At 51.5% G+C, this 15,142-nt stretch overlaps 1 protein-coding gene and 1 long non-coding RNA gene across 3 annotated transcripts; both read right to left on the reverse strand.

Moving 5' to 3' along the window:
- Nucleotides 1–90: 90 nt before the first annotated feature.
- On the reverse strand, nucleotides 91–11,909 carry ZC3H10 (zinc finger CCCH-type containing 10). Of its 2 annotated transcripts, none has more exons than XM_004601600.3 (3): nucleotides 11,842–11,909; nucleotides 11,116–11,179; nucleotides 91–9,533 (listed from the first exon to the last, which is right to left on the reverse strand). In XM_004601600.3, the coding sequence occupies exon 3, from the start codon at nucleotides 9,476–9,478 to the stop codon at nucleotides 8,171–8,173; it is 1,308 nt and encodes a 435-aa protein (XP_004601657.2). In that variant the 5' UTR covers nucleotides 9,479–9,533; nucleotides 11,116–11,179; nucleotides 11,842–11,909; the 3' UTR covers nucleotides 91–8,170. The 2 variants fall into 2 exon arrangements, with proteins under 2 accessions (XP_004601657.2, XP_054981991.1); XM_055126016.1 differs by having other exon boundaries at nucleotides 91–9,530; nucleotides 11,842–11,893.
- A 377-nt stretch (nucleotides 11,910–12,286) lies between these two features.
- On the reverse strand, nucleotides 12,287–13,395 carry LOC129402265 (uncharacterized). The gene is made up of 3 exons (XR_008628609.1): nucleotides 13,221–13,395; nucleotides 12,817–12,839; nucleotides 12,287–12,617 (listed from the first exon to the last, which is right to left on the reverse strand). It is a non-coding gene; the product is annotated as an uncharacterized LOC129402265 (long non-coding RNA).
- Nucleotides 13,396–15,142: the final 1,747 nt, after the last annotated feature.

The following is a 15,142-nucleotide window of genomic DNA, read 5'->3' on the forward strand; positions in this document are numbered from 1 at the left end:
TGGGATTGGAGTGCCGGGTGTGTGACGTCATGCAGAGTCGCGCCGCCAATTACTCGGGTGTTGAGCGAGCGGGAGTAGCTGGGGAGTTGGAAGAGTTGTGGAGGGTCAGGATTTCCTTATACTCCATTCGAACGGTTTGGCAGGATTTGGCAAGAATTCCTACATATTCATTTTGTCAACTTTCTCTAGCTTTAATATTCCAGGCACATTCCGCATCAGTTTTTTTTCCAGGCAGTTCTCACAGAAGGAAAAGGAAATTACCCTATTTGGATCGAAAGTATTTGATGACAGCCTCTCTTTCCTGTCCCCAACCCTCCACTTTGTGCTGTAATAGAGACTAGAGTTAATGTGAGAATCTTAAGAATTACACAGGCAACTAGAAATAATGTAGGCTTAAAGGGAAGAGAAAAACAGCAATCAGGAAATAAAGTTTTATTTCATTTTGGAAATCTCCATCATGGCACATTGACTTAAGTTGGTTCTGAAGGCCAGGGATATTGTGAGGCCCCAAATCTGATCCTGCCGCCTCAAAAAAAAAAAAAAAAGACGAATTGGCTTCAAAAGCAGGAATGGTCTGTTTTTTGTCTCTTTTCCTGTCTCTTTTGTGTGTGTGTGTCTGTGTTGTGAAGGGGGTTGTTTTGTTTTGGGAGGCCGCTCATGGTAGTACTTGGGGCTCACTCCTGGCTCTGAGTTCAGGGATCACTTTAGATTTCCTCAGAGGACCATATGGGCTGCTGTGGAACAAACTTGAGTCAGCCACATGCAAGGAAAGCACCCTAGCCACTCCAACCCCTCCAAGAACTTTGGGACCCTGAATAACTGCTAGATTGGGCCTGGGAGACCGCTCAGAGAGCTAGTGCACATGCTTTGCGTGCCAGAGGTCCAGGTTTGATCTCCAGTACTACATAGTGCCCCGGAGCACTGAGCCCAGAATGCCCGAGTCTTTGCTGCCACGGCCTTAAAAACTAGTAAACTCGGGGCTGGAGTGATAGCACAGCGGGTAGGGCGTTTGCCTTGCACCCGGCTGGCCCAGGTTCAATTCCCAGCATCCCATAGGGTTCCCTGAGCACCGCCAGGGGTAATTCCTGAGTGCAGAGCCAGGAGTGATCCCTGTGCATCGCCAGGTGTGACCCGAGGAAAAAAAACTAATATACTGGAGCTAGAGAGATAGCATGGTAGGTAGGACTCTTGCCTTGCGCACAGCAGACACAGGTTTAGTATCTAAACACCTTTAGGAGTAACTCCTGAATGCTTAGCCAGGAGTTACTTCTCTGAGCATCGCTGGGTGTGACCCCAAAAGAAAAAGTGATAGGCTGCCAGGCCGCTGAAACAACAAACCAAAATGATTGAGAGGTACTCCTAATTCATTTGATGAGTTAGGATTTGAAATATAGGGGTAGAACTAATGCAGTTCTACATTACACTGTAGATCTAGAAAGGGAAAAGACCAAGGACCTTGTTGACTACTGATTATTACAGAAACTGGACTTACAGAGGTGCTGTTCAGAGACTTAGAAACTAGACCACCAGGAGGAGGGGTTAAGGCAGATGGTTACTTTATAATGCTGTATATATGGGGCTGTGTTAGTCTCTCTCTGATGAAGAAGGGGAACTAGGGATGACAGGAAGAGATTAGATCAAGAGCTGGTAAATTATATCTAGCTCTTCAGGGCATAGATTATATCAGGTTGTATTTCATCAGAGCTGCTTAAAACCAATCCCTCTGCAGGACTGGGGAGATAAATCAGAGGGCTAGAGTACATGCTTTGCATACTGGAGCTCTAGGTTCCATCCTACCGAGCCTCCTGGAGCCCAGCCCTACCGGGTGTGGCCCAAATCCAAAAAATAAAAGCCATCCCTAACCAGTCTTCCTTAATCTGAAATTTTCTCATTTCCTTTTCTCTATTTCTCTGGTGCCGTGTCCTAGATTGCTTCGCTTCAATTGCAGAACTGTGCAGAACAGTTTTCTTATTTTCTCTTTTAGCGGGGTAAGCTCCCAAGCAGTGCTCAGGGAATACTTGAATGATATTTGGCCAATTGCGATGGACAATTTAATGCAAAAGGCCTTGACTACAGTACTGCTAGGACCAAAGAGTCACCCCAGCACTGTGTTGGGGACTGAACTTGGAACCTATATACCCAACACCTATCTCCTCTGCTTAAAGGAACAATCATTTCTTTTTCTTTTTTGGAGGTGCCGGGCACCAAACCTAGAGCCTTGAGACAGTACAGTGGTTAAAGGTATGTACCTTAATGTGGCCAATTCTGGTTCAGTCCCTGGCACCATATGGTCCCCATGGTCTGCCAAATGCAATAGTGGAGCACCACTGGCTATAGCCCTGTTGCCCCGGCACCACTGGGGTGGTCCACGCAATCTCTGGCACTGCAAGACCCTTGTGGCATTGCATCCATGGGCCCTTGAGAGTTGCTGAACTGCCAAGAAACCCCACCTGAAAAAGTTGAGCTTCACACATGCAAAGCACACCTCCAGCCTCAAGAAACAATTTTCTTTTTATCTTGTGTGTTCTCCAAACGTCAAATGTTTACAAGTATAAAGGGAGCTCGAGGAGTTTAGAGGACATAAGGAAGATCTGCTTGCTTGACAGCTGAAGCAGAACTGTTGCAGGAAAACGGATAACGTCCTTAGAGGACAGCCTTTGTAAATTGCAATTTGCTAAGCACAGGAGTAGGTGGAGGCGGCTTTCTTATGCCAGGGAACCGAAAGGATGATCTAGGACGTTTCTTTCCAAACTTCTCCCTTTTCTCACCCCACAGAAATCAACGGACCCTCCTCCTGAAGACCGTGTGTGGGGATGAAACCTTATCCTCCGGAAGGGCTCTTCAGAGCTGGGACACTGGAGCCACAGGATCAGCTGCTGCAATGCAGGCACCAGAACAAGTAAACAGGGTGGGTCCCTGCTCATTGACAATTCTGTTGCCCAGGTGCCACCTGGTGGTGACATGCAGTAAGTGGGTAACAGGGGGAAAAAAAAAAATAGAATGGCCCAATTGGTTAGAGGGGTCTGAAGGAGACTGGAGATTTCCTCTACTTGCAATCTGCATTTATATGTCAATTATAATTCCTTCCTTGGGGAGGCAGAGGGTTGGATGTGATAATCTTGTCCCAGCCTACTCTCCAAAATGAAAGGGGGAAACAGGATTTGAGGGAATTTCTTCTCTATCATTCCTAAAAAGTTCCTGCAAAGTAGCGGTCTCACTGTTGGATGGCTTTATCAAAACTTCCTATACTGGGGCTGGAGAGTACAGTAGGTAGGGCGCTTGTCTTGCACACAGCCGACCTGGGTTTGATCCTCGGCATCCCATATGGTTCCCGAGCACCACCAGCAGGAGTAATTTCTGAGTGTCTTAGAGCCAGAAGTAAACCCTGAGCATCCTTGGGTGTGGCCCAAAAACAAAACAAAATGAAAAATAAAAACAAAGGAACTCTTCATACAAAATCTGGATCAGAATGTGTGAACAGACTCCTGACTCCATGCCTGTTAAGTTGTGGAAAATGGGTGATTTCTTCTTTGCAAAACAATACCCATTGTATCAATAAGAAATTGTATGTACCATATTTAGTACAGTGCCTTGGGCTTCTATTAGGTATTTAATAAATGTCAATTGTTAACTATTATTAACTGTTAACTATTATTCTAGAACCCCAATAATTTCCTATGAAAGAATTTTCTTTTGGGGCCTGAGCGATAGTATAGCAGGTAGGGTGTTTGCCTTGCACGTGGCCAACCCAGGTTCAATCCCCGGCATCCCGTAAGGTTCCCCGAGTACCACCAGGAGTAATTCCTGAGTGCCTAGCCAGGAGAAACCCCTGAGCATCGTCAGGTGTGACCCAAAAAGAAAAAAAAAAAGAATTTTCTTTTTTGCTTTGTTTTTGGGCCATATCCAACAGTGCTCAGGAAATCACTCCTTGCAGGCTCGGGGGGACCATACAGTGCTAAGGAATCAAATCTGGGTCTGCCACATATAACACAAGCACCCCACCTACTGTCCTATCCCTCTGGCCTCATATGCAAGACTTTTCATGCACTGAGTAGTCCTTCCAATATTTGAAGAAATTAGGTTTCCCTTTAATCTTTATTTCCAGCTACTCCACTGATTTGTCAATTGCCATCTTTAAAAATGACATATCAGGGCTAGAGAGATAGTACAGGGGATAAAGCACTTTCCTTGTACATGGTCAACAGTGGTTTGATCCCTCACACCACATGTGGTCGCCTGAGCACCACCAAGAGTGACCCCTGAGAGGCTGGAGCAATAGCACAGCGGGTAGGGCGTTTGCTTTGCACGCGGCCAACCTAGGTTTGATCCCCAGCATCCCTGAGCACTGCCAGGAGTAATTCCTGAGTGTATAGCCAGGAGTAACCCCTGTGCATCGCCAGGTGTGACCCAAGAAGAAAAAAAAAAATGACCCCTGAGTCCAGAGCCAGGAGTAAGACTTGAGTACCACAGAATGAAGCCAACCGCCACCCCGGCCAAATAAAAATGAGAGTAAGAGAACTGTAGCCAAGCATTGCTTTGTTTTGTAGCCACACCTGGAGAGGTGCTCAAGGGACCAGTGATATGAGGGATTAAACCCAGGCCTTCAGCAAACAAACCTGAAGCCCTTTGAACCATCTCCGTGCCCCATGCATTATAAATATAGCAGTTTTGCTGTTTCAGGGGAACCTCTCGTAAGTACCATCTATTTTGTTGGTTTTGTTTTTTTTTTTGTCCTCTGGCTTTGGAGCTACACCAGGCGGTGCTGAGGGCCTCTTCCAGAGTGGTGCTGGGGTTGTTCTTGGAGGTACTTAGAGGACCATGCAGCCGAGGAACTGAACCGGGCCTCTTCTTCCATGCAAAGCACACACTCCAGGCCTGTGAACTAGCGCCTGGGACCCAAAATTTGAATTTTTATAACTTTCATGTTTTGTAACCATTTTTTGTTTTGGGATCACGCCCAGTGATGCTTAGGGATCACTCTTGCTGGTGCTTAGGGGACCATATGGGAGGTTGGGGATGGAAACTGAATCAGCTGCATTCAAGGAATGAGCCCTACAGGGGTCCCTGTATTCTCTCTTCAGCCCTGGTGTTTTGTTTTGGCTTCTGGGCCACACCCAGTGTGTTCAGGGGACCATGTGGTGCTGGGAATCAAACCTGGGTCAGCCGTGTACAAAGGGAATGTCCCACCTCCTCTCTGGTCCTTTCTTGGGGGGGCGGGGTGGGAGGACACACCCAAACACTGCTTAGGCTAGCTCCTGGAGGGCTACGGGAGCATGTGGGCCTGTCGTGTGTAAGGCAAACACCCTACCTGTTATACTCTTTCTCTATACAGCCCCCATTTTGTAACCAATTGAAAGTCCTGTGTTATACTCATGTAGATTCCGCATTTTTTTTCCCTCAGACAAATACAAGCAAATTTTAGGGGGGCAGGATCAATACTTGGATTAGTCAACAAAGTTACATTGTCTCTGTTAACACAGATTTTTATATTTTATCCTTAAAAAAATGCACAAATGCTGTTTTGATTCCATCAAACTCTACCATTGACTGTAATTATTCTCTGATCTGCAGTGAAAAAGATGAGAAAGAAGCAAGCTGCTCCTTATTTCTGGGAACTGTCCTGACAACCAGGCTTTGGTGTCGCTAGGAGTCAGGGGTTAACACAGCTAGGAAACGATGTTCTTTGGGTGGAGACAATCTTACAAAGCTTTCACAGCAGAGTCACTCAGTGACTATTATTAAGTGAGGCAAAAACCACAATCATTTCACAATATTAAGAGAAAAAAAAATCTGTGCAAACTACTGAAGAGCAAACAACCCCCTCTCCCAGCTGAATGCTCGCTGCTTTCTTACCAATCACCAATAGAGCAAATGGCTCCAGCTTTATGCTATTCTGCCTTTTCTAGATAAGATAAAGTATCCTGCTTTCCTTAATAACACCCAATCCAATGTGAAGTCCCGCTGACTCCAAATCACTTAACCAAAGTCCAAATCCTGTATGTTCTAATACCTTTGTTTTTGGGCCACACCCAGTGGTGCCCAGGGGATCACTCTAGCGGGACCAGAGGAACATATGGGGGTCCAGGTATTGAGCCCAGGTTAGCCATGTGCAAGGCAAGTGCCTTACTTGTTGTGTTATCTCGCTGGCCTAATAGCCTCTTGCTGTAACACACCACAAGCCCCAGGCCCATGCCTGGTGGTTTCGAGCTGAAGTATATTAATCAAGAGCATATAACATAGAGATCTGGTTTCCCCAAATCTACCGCTTCAGACATATTTGGCAAAAAGCAAAGTTAGGTTTTGGCGTGAATGAATTCATATTGCTTATTTACAATCAAGTTTGTAATGTTCATAATCCAATTTTTAATCTAGAATTGAGCCAGAGAATCAACATAAGCTTGTCAATGCGTGGTTTCTAAAATCCACAAACAATATCTCAGTGTTTTTCACTTTTAAATTTTAGGCCCTTTTTGTTTTTCAATGACTAGTCTTAATGACCAGCCCACAACCTCCCACCCCAGGTGTTGGCCTGAGTGTCAATCAGGTAAGAGAAAAAGAGGTAGCTGGAGATATAATGGGGGACCACACACACACACACACACACACACACACACACACAATCTCTAACGACCAGCACCCCCCCCCACACACACACAATCTCCCACTCCAGGTGTTGGTTTGAGTATCGATCAGGTAGAGAGCAAGAGAGATCTGGAGGTATGATGGGGGGAACACACACGCAGGCACTGACTCGCTCACTCAAATGACCAGCCACTACCTCCCACCCCAGGTGTCGGCCTGAGTATCAACCAAGTAAGAGAGCAAGAGGTTGCTGGAGAGATGATGGCGAACACCTACGCACACACACATTCAGGATCACTTTCTCCACCCCCATTAGACTAGACACCTGAGTTATTTCGTGTACATCAGCCATGAGCTGAGGAAGAACGGAGGACCGATGACTGAGGTTTCTGGCCCTAATGACTTGACTTAAAACTCTGGTCCTATGTGAGGGAAGGATGTAAGAGGTAAACCTGTGCTTGTGTCCCCAGAAGAACTCTCCTTCTCCCAGCAGCTCCCAAGCCTGAAGGCTTAAGGCACTGGTAACTGAGAAAGGGATGGGTTAGGAGGGACACTGCCATCAACACTCAAGAGAGCAAAATGCCACCTGCTCAGCTGTTTGAATAAGGGGACGATCTTTTAATACATATCCCATTCTCGCTTCCCAGCACACACACCCTTCCTTAGTACCTGCCCCCCTGAATGACCCTAAGAGCCCTGGTTACTAAGGCAACCTGGGAATAGTACATGCAGATAGAAATCAGAAACAGATGGGACTATTTTTAAACTAGATTAGGTGACTATAATTCTGTTACCCACAAAGTGCCTTCCCCCAGAGCCCCATTTTGTCTTGTCCGGGGTTCTGGTTCCCTTTTCACTGGTCTCTAGCCGTCCTTACCCATTCGGAGAGCTACGTCTTTATCCCATCCTGCCATGAGTTCTAGTTCCTGTTCCCATATTCCACACAATCGCTAAGCAACTGCCTCCATTTGTTAAAAATAATTGTTCTTTTATTTCTTTGGAAAGTGGTGGGCCCTGCCCTATGGATTTCCAGGCCAAACCAAGGTAATGAATGTTCCCCTCATCTTTTGGGCTGGAGCACTATGGTCCCCGCCTTCCCAGGGGCCCAGGAGCAGTTCCTGTATTGTCCAACTCAACTAGGCCCAACATTGTCTGAAGGTTCCTATCAGGCCTTCTCTCCCGGCCACCTGCTTCCCAATCTTTTCTGGCTTTCCCTCTGGGCTGCATGTGTTTTCTTCCATGCCAGTGCTGAAACCTGGGCTGTGCAGAAGAGGGACAAGACAGGGATGTCCCCAACTTCCCATCAGGGGACACGGGGCCCCTCAGTCAGTCCTTCCTCTCTGCTGGCTTCAGTCGCCTACACAAGCCCCTTCTGTGAGGCTTGAAGGAGATGGACAAGAGGACCCTCAGAAAAGGGGAGTGAGACAAAACACCTGCTCAGCTCCTTCTCAGAAGCAAACTCCTTGTAGTCTCTTGTCCTAGTTCTTGAATGAGCCCTTCAGACAGAGCCTGGAGAGCTAGGAGAGCGGGTAAGGACCCTTGATCCTAGCCCCGGGAGACAATACCAGGGGAATGTCCGTGAGCCCCATCAGTGTGGCATGGCTGTGATACGCATGCTCTGGGAAGCGATGGGGTAAGTCACCATGGGAGTGGTGGTGTGGCTCATTGTGATTCCTGCCAAGGGCTGGGCCATGGAGACGGCCACAGGGGCCACGGGGGCCACAGACACAGCCACAGGAGCCATGGAGACAGGTGGGGGTGCCATTCCCTGGGCAATTGTCTGAGCCAGAGCAGCTGACAGTGGTGTGATCTCTGGGTTCAAGTGTGGGGGCGGGGGTGGTGGAGCAGCAGGAGGGGCAGCATTTGTTGGGGGGGCGGCTGGAGCTCCAGCAGGGGCCACCAGTTCTTGCTGGGACACGGGGCGAGGCTGTAGGGCCTGGCTACTGAGAGTAGTGTGAGTCTGGGCAATGCCATGGTTAAAAGTGGCGACAGTGCCCACAGTGGGGGCCAGAGTCTGCTCAGTTGCTGGTGCGGTAGAGCTCAGGGTCATGACCTTGGCCTGATTTCGGAACTGGGCATTTTGTTCCAGCAGTACCTCATTGGTAGCCAGCAGGTTGCTGACCTGCTTCTTTAGCTCCTCTACGCGCTTCCTGAGCATGGCATTCTCCTCCTCTAGCAGTCTACACTCTACTCCTCGAGGCGGAGCCAGGCTATATTCATAGGATTCAAAATGGGGGCCATCTGGGGGGCAGCACCCACCTCGCCGACGCTTGGGGCCTGGCTCATGGTCCTCAAAGCCCCTGTCAGGGAGGTCGTAGATATCATAGAGATCATGACGTCGTCCTGGGGGAACCGGGCCCGCGGAGCCCCCACCACCAGCGCCTCCGCCACCGCGAGCATCAAACTCAAAATCCCGCTGCAGATGACGAAACTTGCACTTGGCTCCTCTCTGGCAGTCCCCCTTGAGAAAGTCCCGGCAGATGGGAACCTCCTCCTTGCCATTGGGGAGGTCAGCTGGTGAGAGGCCCAGGCCAGCCGCCACCTTCTGCCTGAGCCGCGGGGGAAGCTCTCCCGTCTTCTTATAGCCATCTTCATCCTCCTTGGAGCCGTGGATGAATCGGCAGTTGGGGCGGCTACACTCCTTGTTCTGGAAGTCATGGCAGAAGATGAACTCATTTTTGCTCACTCCCAGGTTGGACACCTCGCTCATGTCTGGGTGACGATAGCGGCAACGCTTGCCGCGCTTGCACACGTTCCTCAGGAAGTCTCTACATATGGCATCTGAGCTGGCCCCGCCACTGCCTGCCCCTGCCCCACTGGCCTCCTCGCCGCCACCACCGCTGGGGCCTCCACCGCTGTTCCCAGTGCCGTTCGCATAGTTGTCCCGGTCTGGCATCCTGGTCCCCCCCAAATCAGGGCTTTCTTCTTTTTCTTGCCACCCTTGGTGACTGCTAGGAAAGAGGAGAACTGTGTCAAACAGAAGTCTTCCAGAGAGGCCACACTCTTCCCGACTACAGAGCGGGCAGTCCAGCAAGAGGCAGAGCAATGGCTTTGGGGTGGGAGAGTCTACGGGGTGAGAATTCAGCCGGGACTGGCTGGCTGGTCAGAAGGTCCCGCCCAGGTCCTTGTGCACCTGGTATGGGTCAGAATGATTCACACTTGCCTGGCTAGAGGAAGAGGGAGCTGGGGTGAAGTCACCTCATCGTGCTGATGATAATAGGCCAAGGAGGGGGCAGGGAGAGAAAAGTGTGGGATTTGATTTCAACTGGCCTTATGAAACTTGTGGAAGCGAAATGGAAACTGCTGTTGATATCTAACGAGGTGGAGAGGAGCCTGGCTATAGTGGACAAGATGGGCGGGTGTGGGCACCAGAATGACAGTACAGTGGCTAGAACATTTGCCTTGCACACGGCTGACTCGGGTTCGATCACCGGCCTCCCATATGGTCCCCTGAGCACCGCCAGGAGTAATTCCTGAGTGCAGAGCCAGGAGTAACTGCTGAGCATTGCCGGGTGCGACCCCCTCCCCCCAAAAAAAAGATGAGCTGGTGCACAACCAGGGCTATGGCTCATGGAAGACAGGTGACACAACTACCCTTAACTCCTCTTCTAGGGGATTCAACTGTGGGCTCTGGGATGAACAAATCTCCTGGAGCTTCTGAGTCAAGCCTGAAGCGTGTCACCAGCTTAAGGGCCCTCCTGAACCCTGCGCTCAGTATTCCCTCCCAGCTCACCGCCACCCTCAAGACAGCGAGGGAACTCTACCTCTGCCCCTTACTTCAGAGAAAGAGAGCTAGGGTTGGGATCTGCACTTAAAGGCACCCCCAAAAGACAGAAGAGTTGAGTGGTAAGGTCAAAGCGAGAGTCAATTCGTTTTATAACGCTCTTCCTTCCCCCAGTCCAGACCCCCACTCCTGCTCCTCCAGGGGACAAGCCTGCCACTTCAAACCACCCCAGTCCTCACCCTGTCAAGATCCTATTTATTTATAGACTTCATTAAAGCTTTTAAGTCTCCTCTTTCCCAAGAGAGCCCATGGAATGTCAGTCCACAGCACTGGGTCTAGCCCTCCCTGCTCTTCCTCTCCTCCCCTGGGCCTGGAGTTCCTGCCACCACGTGTCTGAGCCCCTGAACCGTTCCTCGGCAGAGCGCGGGCTCCCCCTGCTGCTCAGACGGGAGAACCTCAGTTTCCCCGGGAGTAAGCGGGACTAAGCTTTCTACTTGGCCTGGCTGCCCCCACGATCACTTTCTTGCCTCCACTCGGCCTTCACATCTCCCCGAAATGCACAGAGCAGCCCGGAGAACGGGGTTCTCTTCCTCCGAGGAGGGATAATCCCAGGAAATCAACAGAAACAACCAAGAGGGGGGAAGAGTGGTTTAAAAAGAAAAAAAAAATCACATTTTCAGTAAGTGGGAAATGCACGGGCGGAAAAAGAAACGCCATCGAGCCCCGGCTTGGCCCGAGGGCACACGTCCCACCGACGCAGATATTCCGCTCTTGCCTCCCCACCCGACGGTCCCGGGATTGTTTGATACCTGAGGTAGCTCAGGTGAAGTCCGGGGCTCCGGTGGGTCTCCACCTCCACATCACTGCTGGGTTCTGAACGGGAGAAAAACGGAGACCTGAGTGGGAGGGGGGTCACGCACGGGCCGGGGGCGACTGTGACAAGAAAGACGTCTGGGGAAACTCCGGGCACTGGCCCTGAGGACCCGCACTTGGGCGGTCGGCCGGGGGGCGAGAGGCGCTGCCCCCGAGAGTGAGGGCTGAGGGTCGGGGGCCGAGGGGCGGCGCGGACCCGGGAGGAAGAACGTGGGGTCGGGTCAGTCTAACGTTGCGGCGACTGACAGCCGTGGGACGGGAGCTTAGACTTGGGGGCGGTGATTATGACGCTTCGGAACGGCCCCGAGTTGGCCGGGAAAGTCCGAAGAGTTTCCCGCGGCAGGTGGTCTGGCTCCGGCGGGTCTGGAGCACGGCGGCCGGGGCCCAGGCACGGGCCGGTGCGAGGACACCAGGGGGGGTACACGAAGTGAAAGGACGGGGACTCCAGGTGACATCAAGCGGAGGGGATGGGCAGGGCGGTGACGTCACGAGGCTGGCGTTTGGTCGCGGAGCGGGGTCAGTCAGAAAAGCGGCTCGGCCCGGGGGCATCGGAGCCGGCGTTTCTGGGGGGCCTCGTGTCGTCCGGCGGAGCCCAGCCGCTGGGCCGGCCCCGACTCCTCCCCTCGGGCGCGGCCTCCACCTAAGTCTCCCGCCTCCCTCACCTGCCGCCGCCGCCGTAGTTGCTGCTGCCGCCTGCCGGTCCTCTAGCTTCGACAAAGAGCCGCCTACCCTGGCGCCCTTCCGTTTCCTGCGGAAGAAACGACGCTCTAGCCACCGGCCCCGGAACTAGACTCGATGGTGGGCGCGGGACGCCGCTGCACGCAGGAAGTTCCCGCCAAGCCTTGCGCGTCACCATGGCAACCAGCCCCAACTGCCTGCGGCGAAGGCGTGAGAAAGCGGAAGCGAGCGCGCGCGCCTAGGGGCGGAACCCTCACCCGCGCAGAAGGGCGCGAGGCGACCCTCCCCGCCCGTTCCACCCCTTCAAATGCCCGGGGGCCACTTGATCAGACCACTCCGTGCAGCGGGTTGACAGTACTCAAGAGCAGCACGGGGCTCGGTACCAATGGAATCCCACACCTACTCCAACATTAAAACCACAACAGACGATTGTTTTGTTTATCTTCAGCCAAAACAGAATGGATGGTTTATTGTGCACACGGATTACATTCGGCCAGGCAAGAACAGAAATCAGTCCAGGATGTTAGGTCTGGGGCAAAGGGCCGCAAGGGGACTAAAATGGAGGGCCTCTCAACGGTGGCCGCGGCGATCAGCTGTTCCAGATGCAGCCAGATGAATTCGAGAGAGCTCGGTGTTAGGAGGTTCTACCCAATGTCCCCGGCCTCAGCCTTTCTTCGCTTCTGCTCCTGCGGCCTCCACGGTGCACAAGATCGCAGTTTACTTGGACCTCTGCCTCATCTTTCTTCTTTTGCGCTTCAGCCTGGAAAGCAGACCCAGGAACACACCCCGTAAACCCGACCGCCAACTTACACGTGCACGAATCACGGGCGGCGTGCGATCCGAGTCGCGACTCGGCCTCTAAGGCGCTCAGTTCGGAGGCGCGAGCGACCGATCCTCCCGAGTCTTGTCCGTGCACGCTCCATCTCCCTTCTCCCCCGGTGGCCGAGTTTCAACATTACCTGCGCATTCGCTTCTTCCTCCACTGGAAAACGAAAGACCACAACAGACAGGGAATAAAACAGTGAGTATTAGCAGCAGACTTACGAGCGGCTAGGGCCCCTATTACATCTCCACCCCCACCCGCTCCACAATCCTCCCAACGTTCAGGACCAAGACGAGCCGTAATCCCAGCACAAAAGCACTCGTCACGGTAACCACCATCTAAACAGACTCGGAACTCAGACCCACAACTCCCGATACCAAACGCCGCGGACACTCTTCTCCCGGCAACTCCTCCAGCCTAGCCCGCCTCTCTCCCGCAGCCCTCAACACCCAGAGGCTCGGAGGCCATGGCGGACTTCCTCGCCCGGAACCCGTCACTGCCCATCAGGAGTTCCTGGTTTTCTAAGCAGGGCACGCTTACCTTAGCTCTCATGGTGCGGAGGCCGCTGCGGGGAAAGACAAGGAAAGACTACGGTTAGTCTGCGGTACTGATGCTAAGTGTAGACTTCAGATGTCAATGGATTGTGCGCGGAACCCGAACGCGGAGCGCGACAACACTCACCCAAGAAGATGGCGCTACGGCCGAGAGAACGCGAGAGCCCCGCCTAGGGCTATTTAATGGCGCGCTCGGTGTCGTCACTTCCGGTCTCCCGCCCTGCCTGCCCCCCCCGTCGGAGGCGGGGCTCTGGGACCTTCTCCGAGGCGGCTTCAGTGACCGGGTAGGGGCTTCTCTTGAAAAATGCAAGACTTTTGGGGGCGAGTTGGAGTCACAGATTTCTCCTTCCCTGGTTTTATTATGAGGGCGTTCTAGTATTTTAACCGGAGCACACGTTTCTGATCTAGGAGCAAGACCTGCAGATTAGCAGAAGGTACGGACTTCCCTCTTGACTCTCATTGCTTCATGGGAGTTGCAGTTTCTTGGTGAAGTCCTCCATTTTGCTAAGGATAGGTGTGGATTGTGCAAATATCCCGTATTTGCCTTGCTGGTTTGTTTGATGTGGGGTAAAGGGGAGGGGGAAGGCACGCCACACCCGGTGATGCTAACAGACCATGCGGTGCTAAGGATTTCAGCCCTGGGTGCCCCCAAATGCCCTGCAGCCCTTTGAGCCCCGCCTTATTTTATAAAGTTGCTGCAGGTAGATTTAGTATTGAAACTTGCAAAGGACTTAAGATCTCAGAAGATGGATGGATGCAGAGTGATGAGATAGAGGCTAGAGTGATAGTACGGCGGGTAGGGAGTTTTCTTGCACGGGGCCGTTGCCGTTCCATCTCTATAGAGCATCCCATATGGTCCTCTGAGCACAGCCTAGAGTAACACGGGCATCTCCGGGTGTGGCTCAAAAATACCAGCCCCCCCCAAAATTTATTTGAGTGATGAGTCAGAGTTGTTATAAACAAAAAATAGCCTTAATCACTGTTTCCTAGATCAAAGCTTTTTCTTAGCCAACGAAGGACCTGCTCTACAAAGATTGAAGCTGAGTATCTGATTCCTATCCACAGTGCATTTTGTTCTCATTCTCTCTGTGAAGAGCAAATCAGTCGACAAGAGTGAAAGCAACGGGGCGCTGGAGCAATAACACAGCGGGTAGGACGTTTGCCTTGCACGCAGACGGCCCGGGTTCAATTCCCAGCATCCCATATGATCCCCTGAGCACCACCAGGATTAATTCCTGAGTGCACAGCCAGGAGTAATCCCTGTGTATCACCAGGTGTGGACCCCCCCCAAAAAAAAGTGTAAGCAAGATTGGCTAATTTCTCTAGGGCAAAACTATTAGTTATGGGGCCAGAGCAATAGTACAGCAGGCTGGGCCTTTGCCTTGCATGCTGCTGACGTGGGTTCAGTCGCAGGCATCCCATATGGTCCGCCCAGCACAGCCAGTAATTCCTGAGTGCAGAACCAGTAGTAACTGGAGCATCACCAGGGTGACACAAAAAAACAACACAAACAAAAAAACACTATTAGGTATTAAGAAATGACTTTCCAGGGGCTGGAACAATACAGTATAGTAGGTAGGACATTTGGCAGGGCATTTGTCTTGCACAAGGCAGACCCTGTTCAATCCCTGATAATCTATATGGTCCCCAGTGAGCTGCCAGGAGTGATTCCTGAGTGCAGGAATAACCCCTGAGCACCACCAAACATGGCCCAAAGAGAATGAAAAACAAAAACAAAACCATCCACTATGACTGGATCAAAAGAACTCAAAAAACATGATAGAGAGATTTAGGTACAGGAAAGTTAAGATGAAAAAGAACTCTTAGCCACAGTCTTTACCTTACTCTCTTTAAGCAACGCTAGAAAGGGCACAGCTTGCATGCAGTTGACCCAGGTTCAATTCCCTA

Source organism: Sorex araneus, chromosome 2, assembly GCF_027595985.1.
Source record: "Sorex araneus isolate mSorAra2 chromosome 2, mSorAra2.pri, whole genome shotgun sequence".
NCBI classification, from domain to species: Eukaryota; Metazoa; Chordata; class Mammalia; order Eulipotyphla; family Soricidae; genus Sorex; species Sorex araneus.

Bases quoted from the DNA above. Each gene is read 5' to 3' on its own strand.
- ZC3H10 (XM_004601600.3), bottom strand. From the start codon at position 9,478: ATGCCAGACCGGGACAACTATGCGAACGGCACTGGGAACAGCGGTGGA.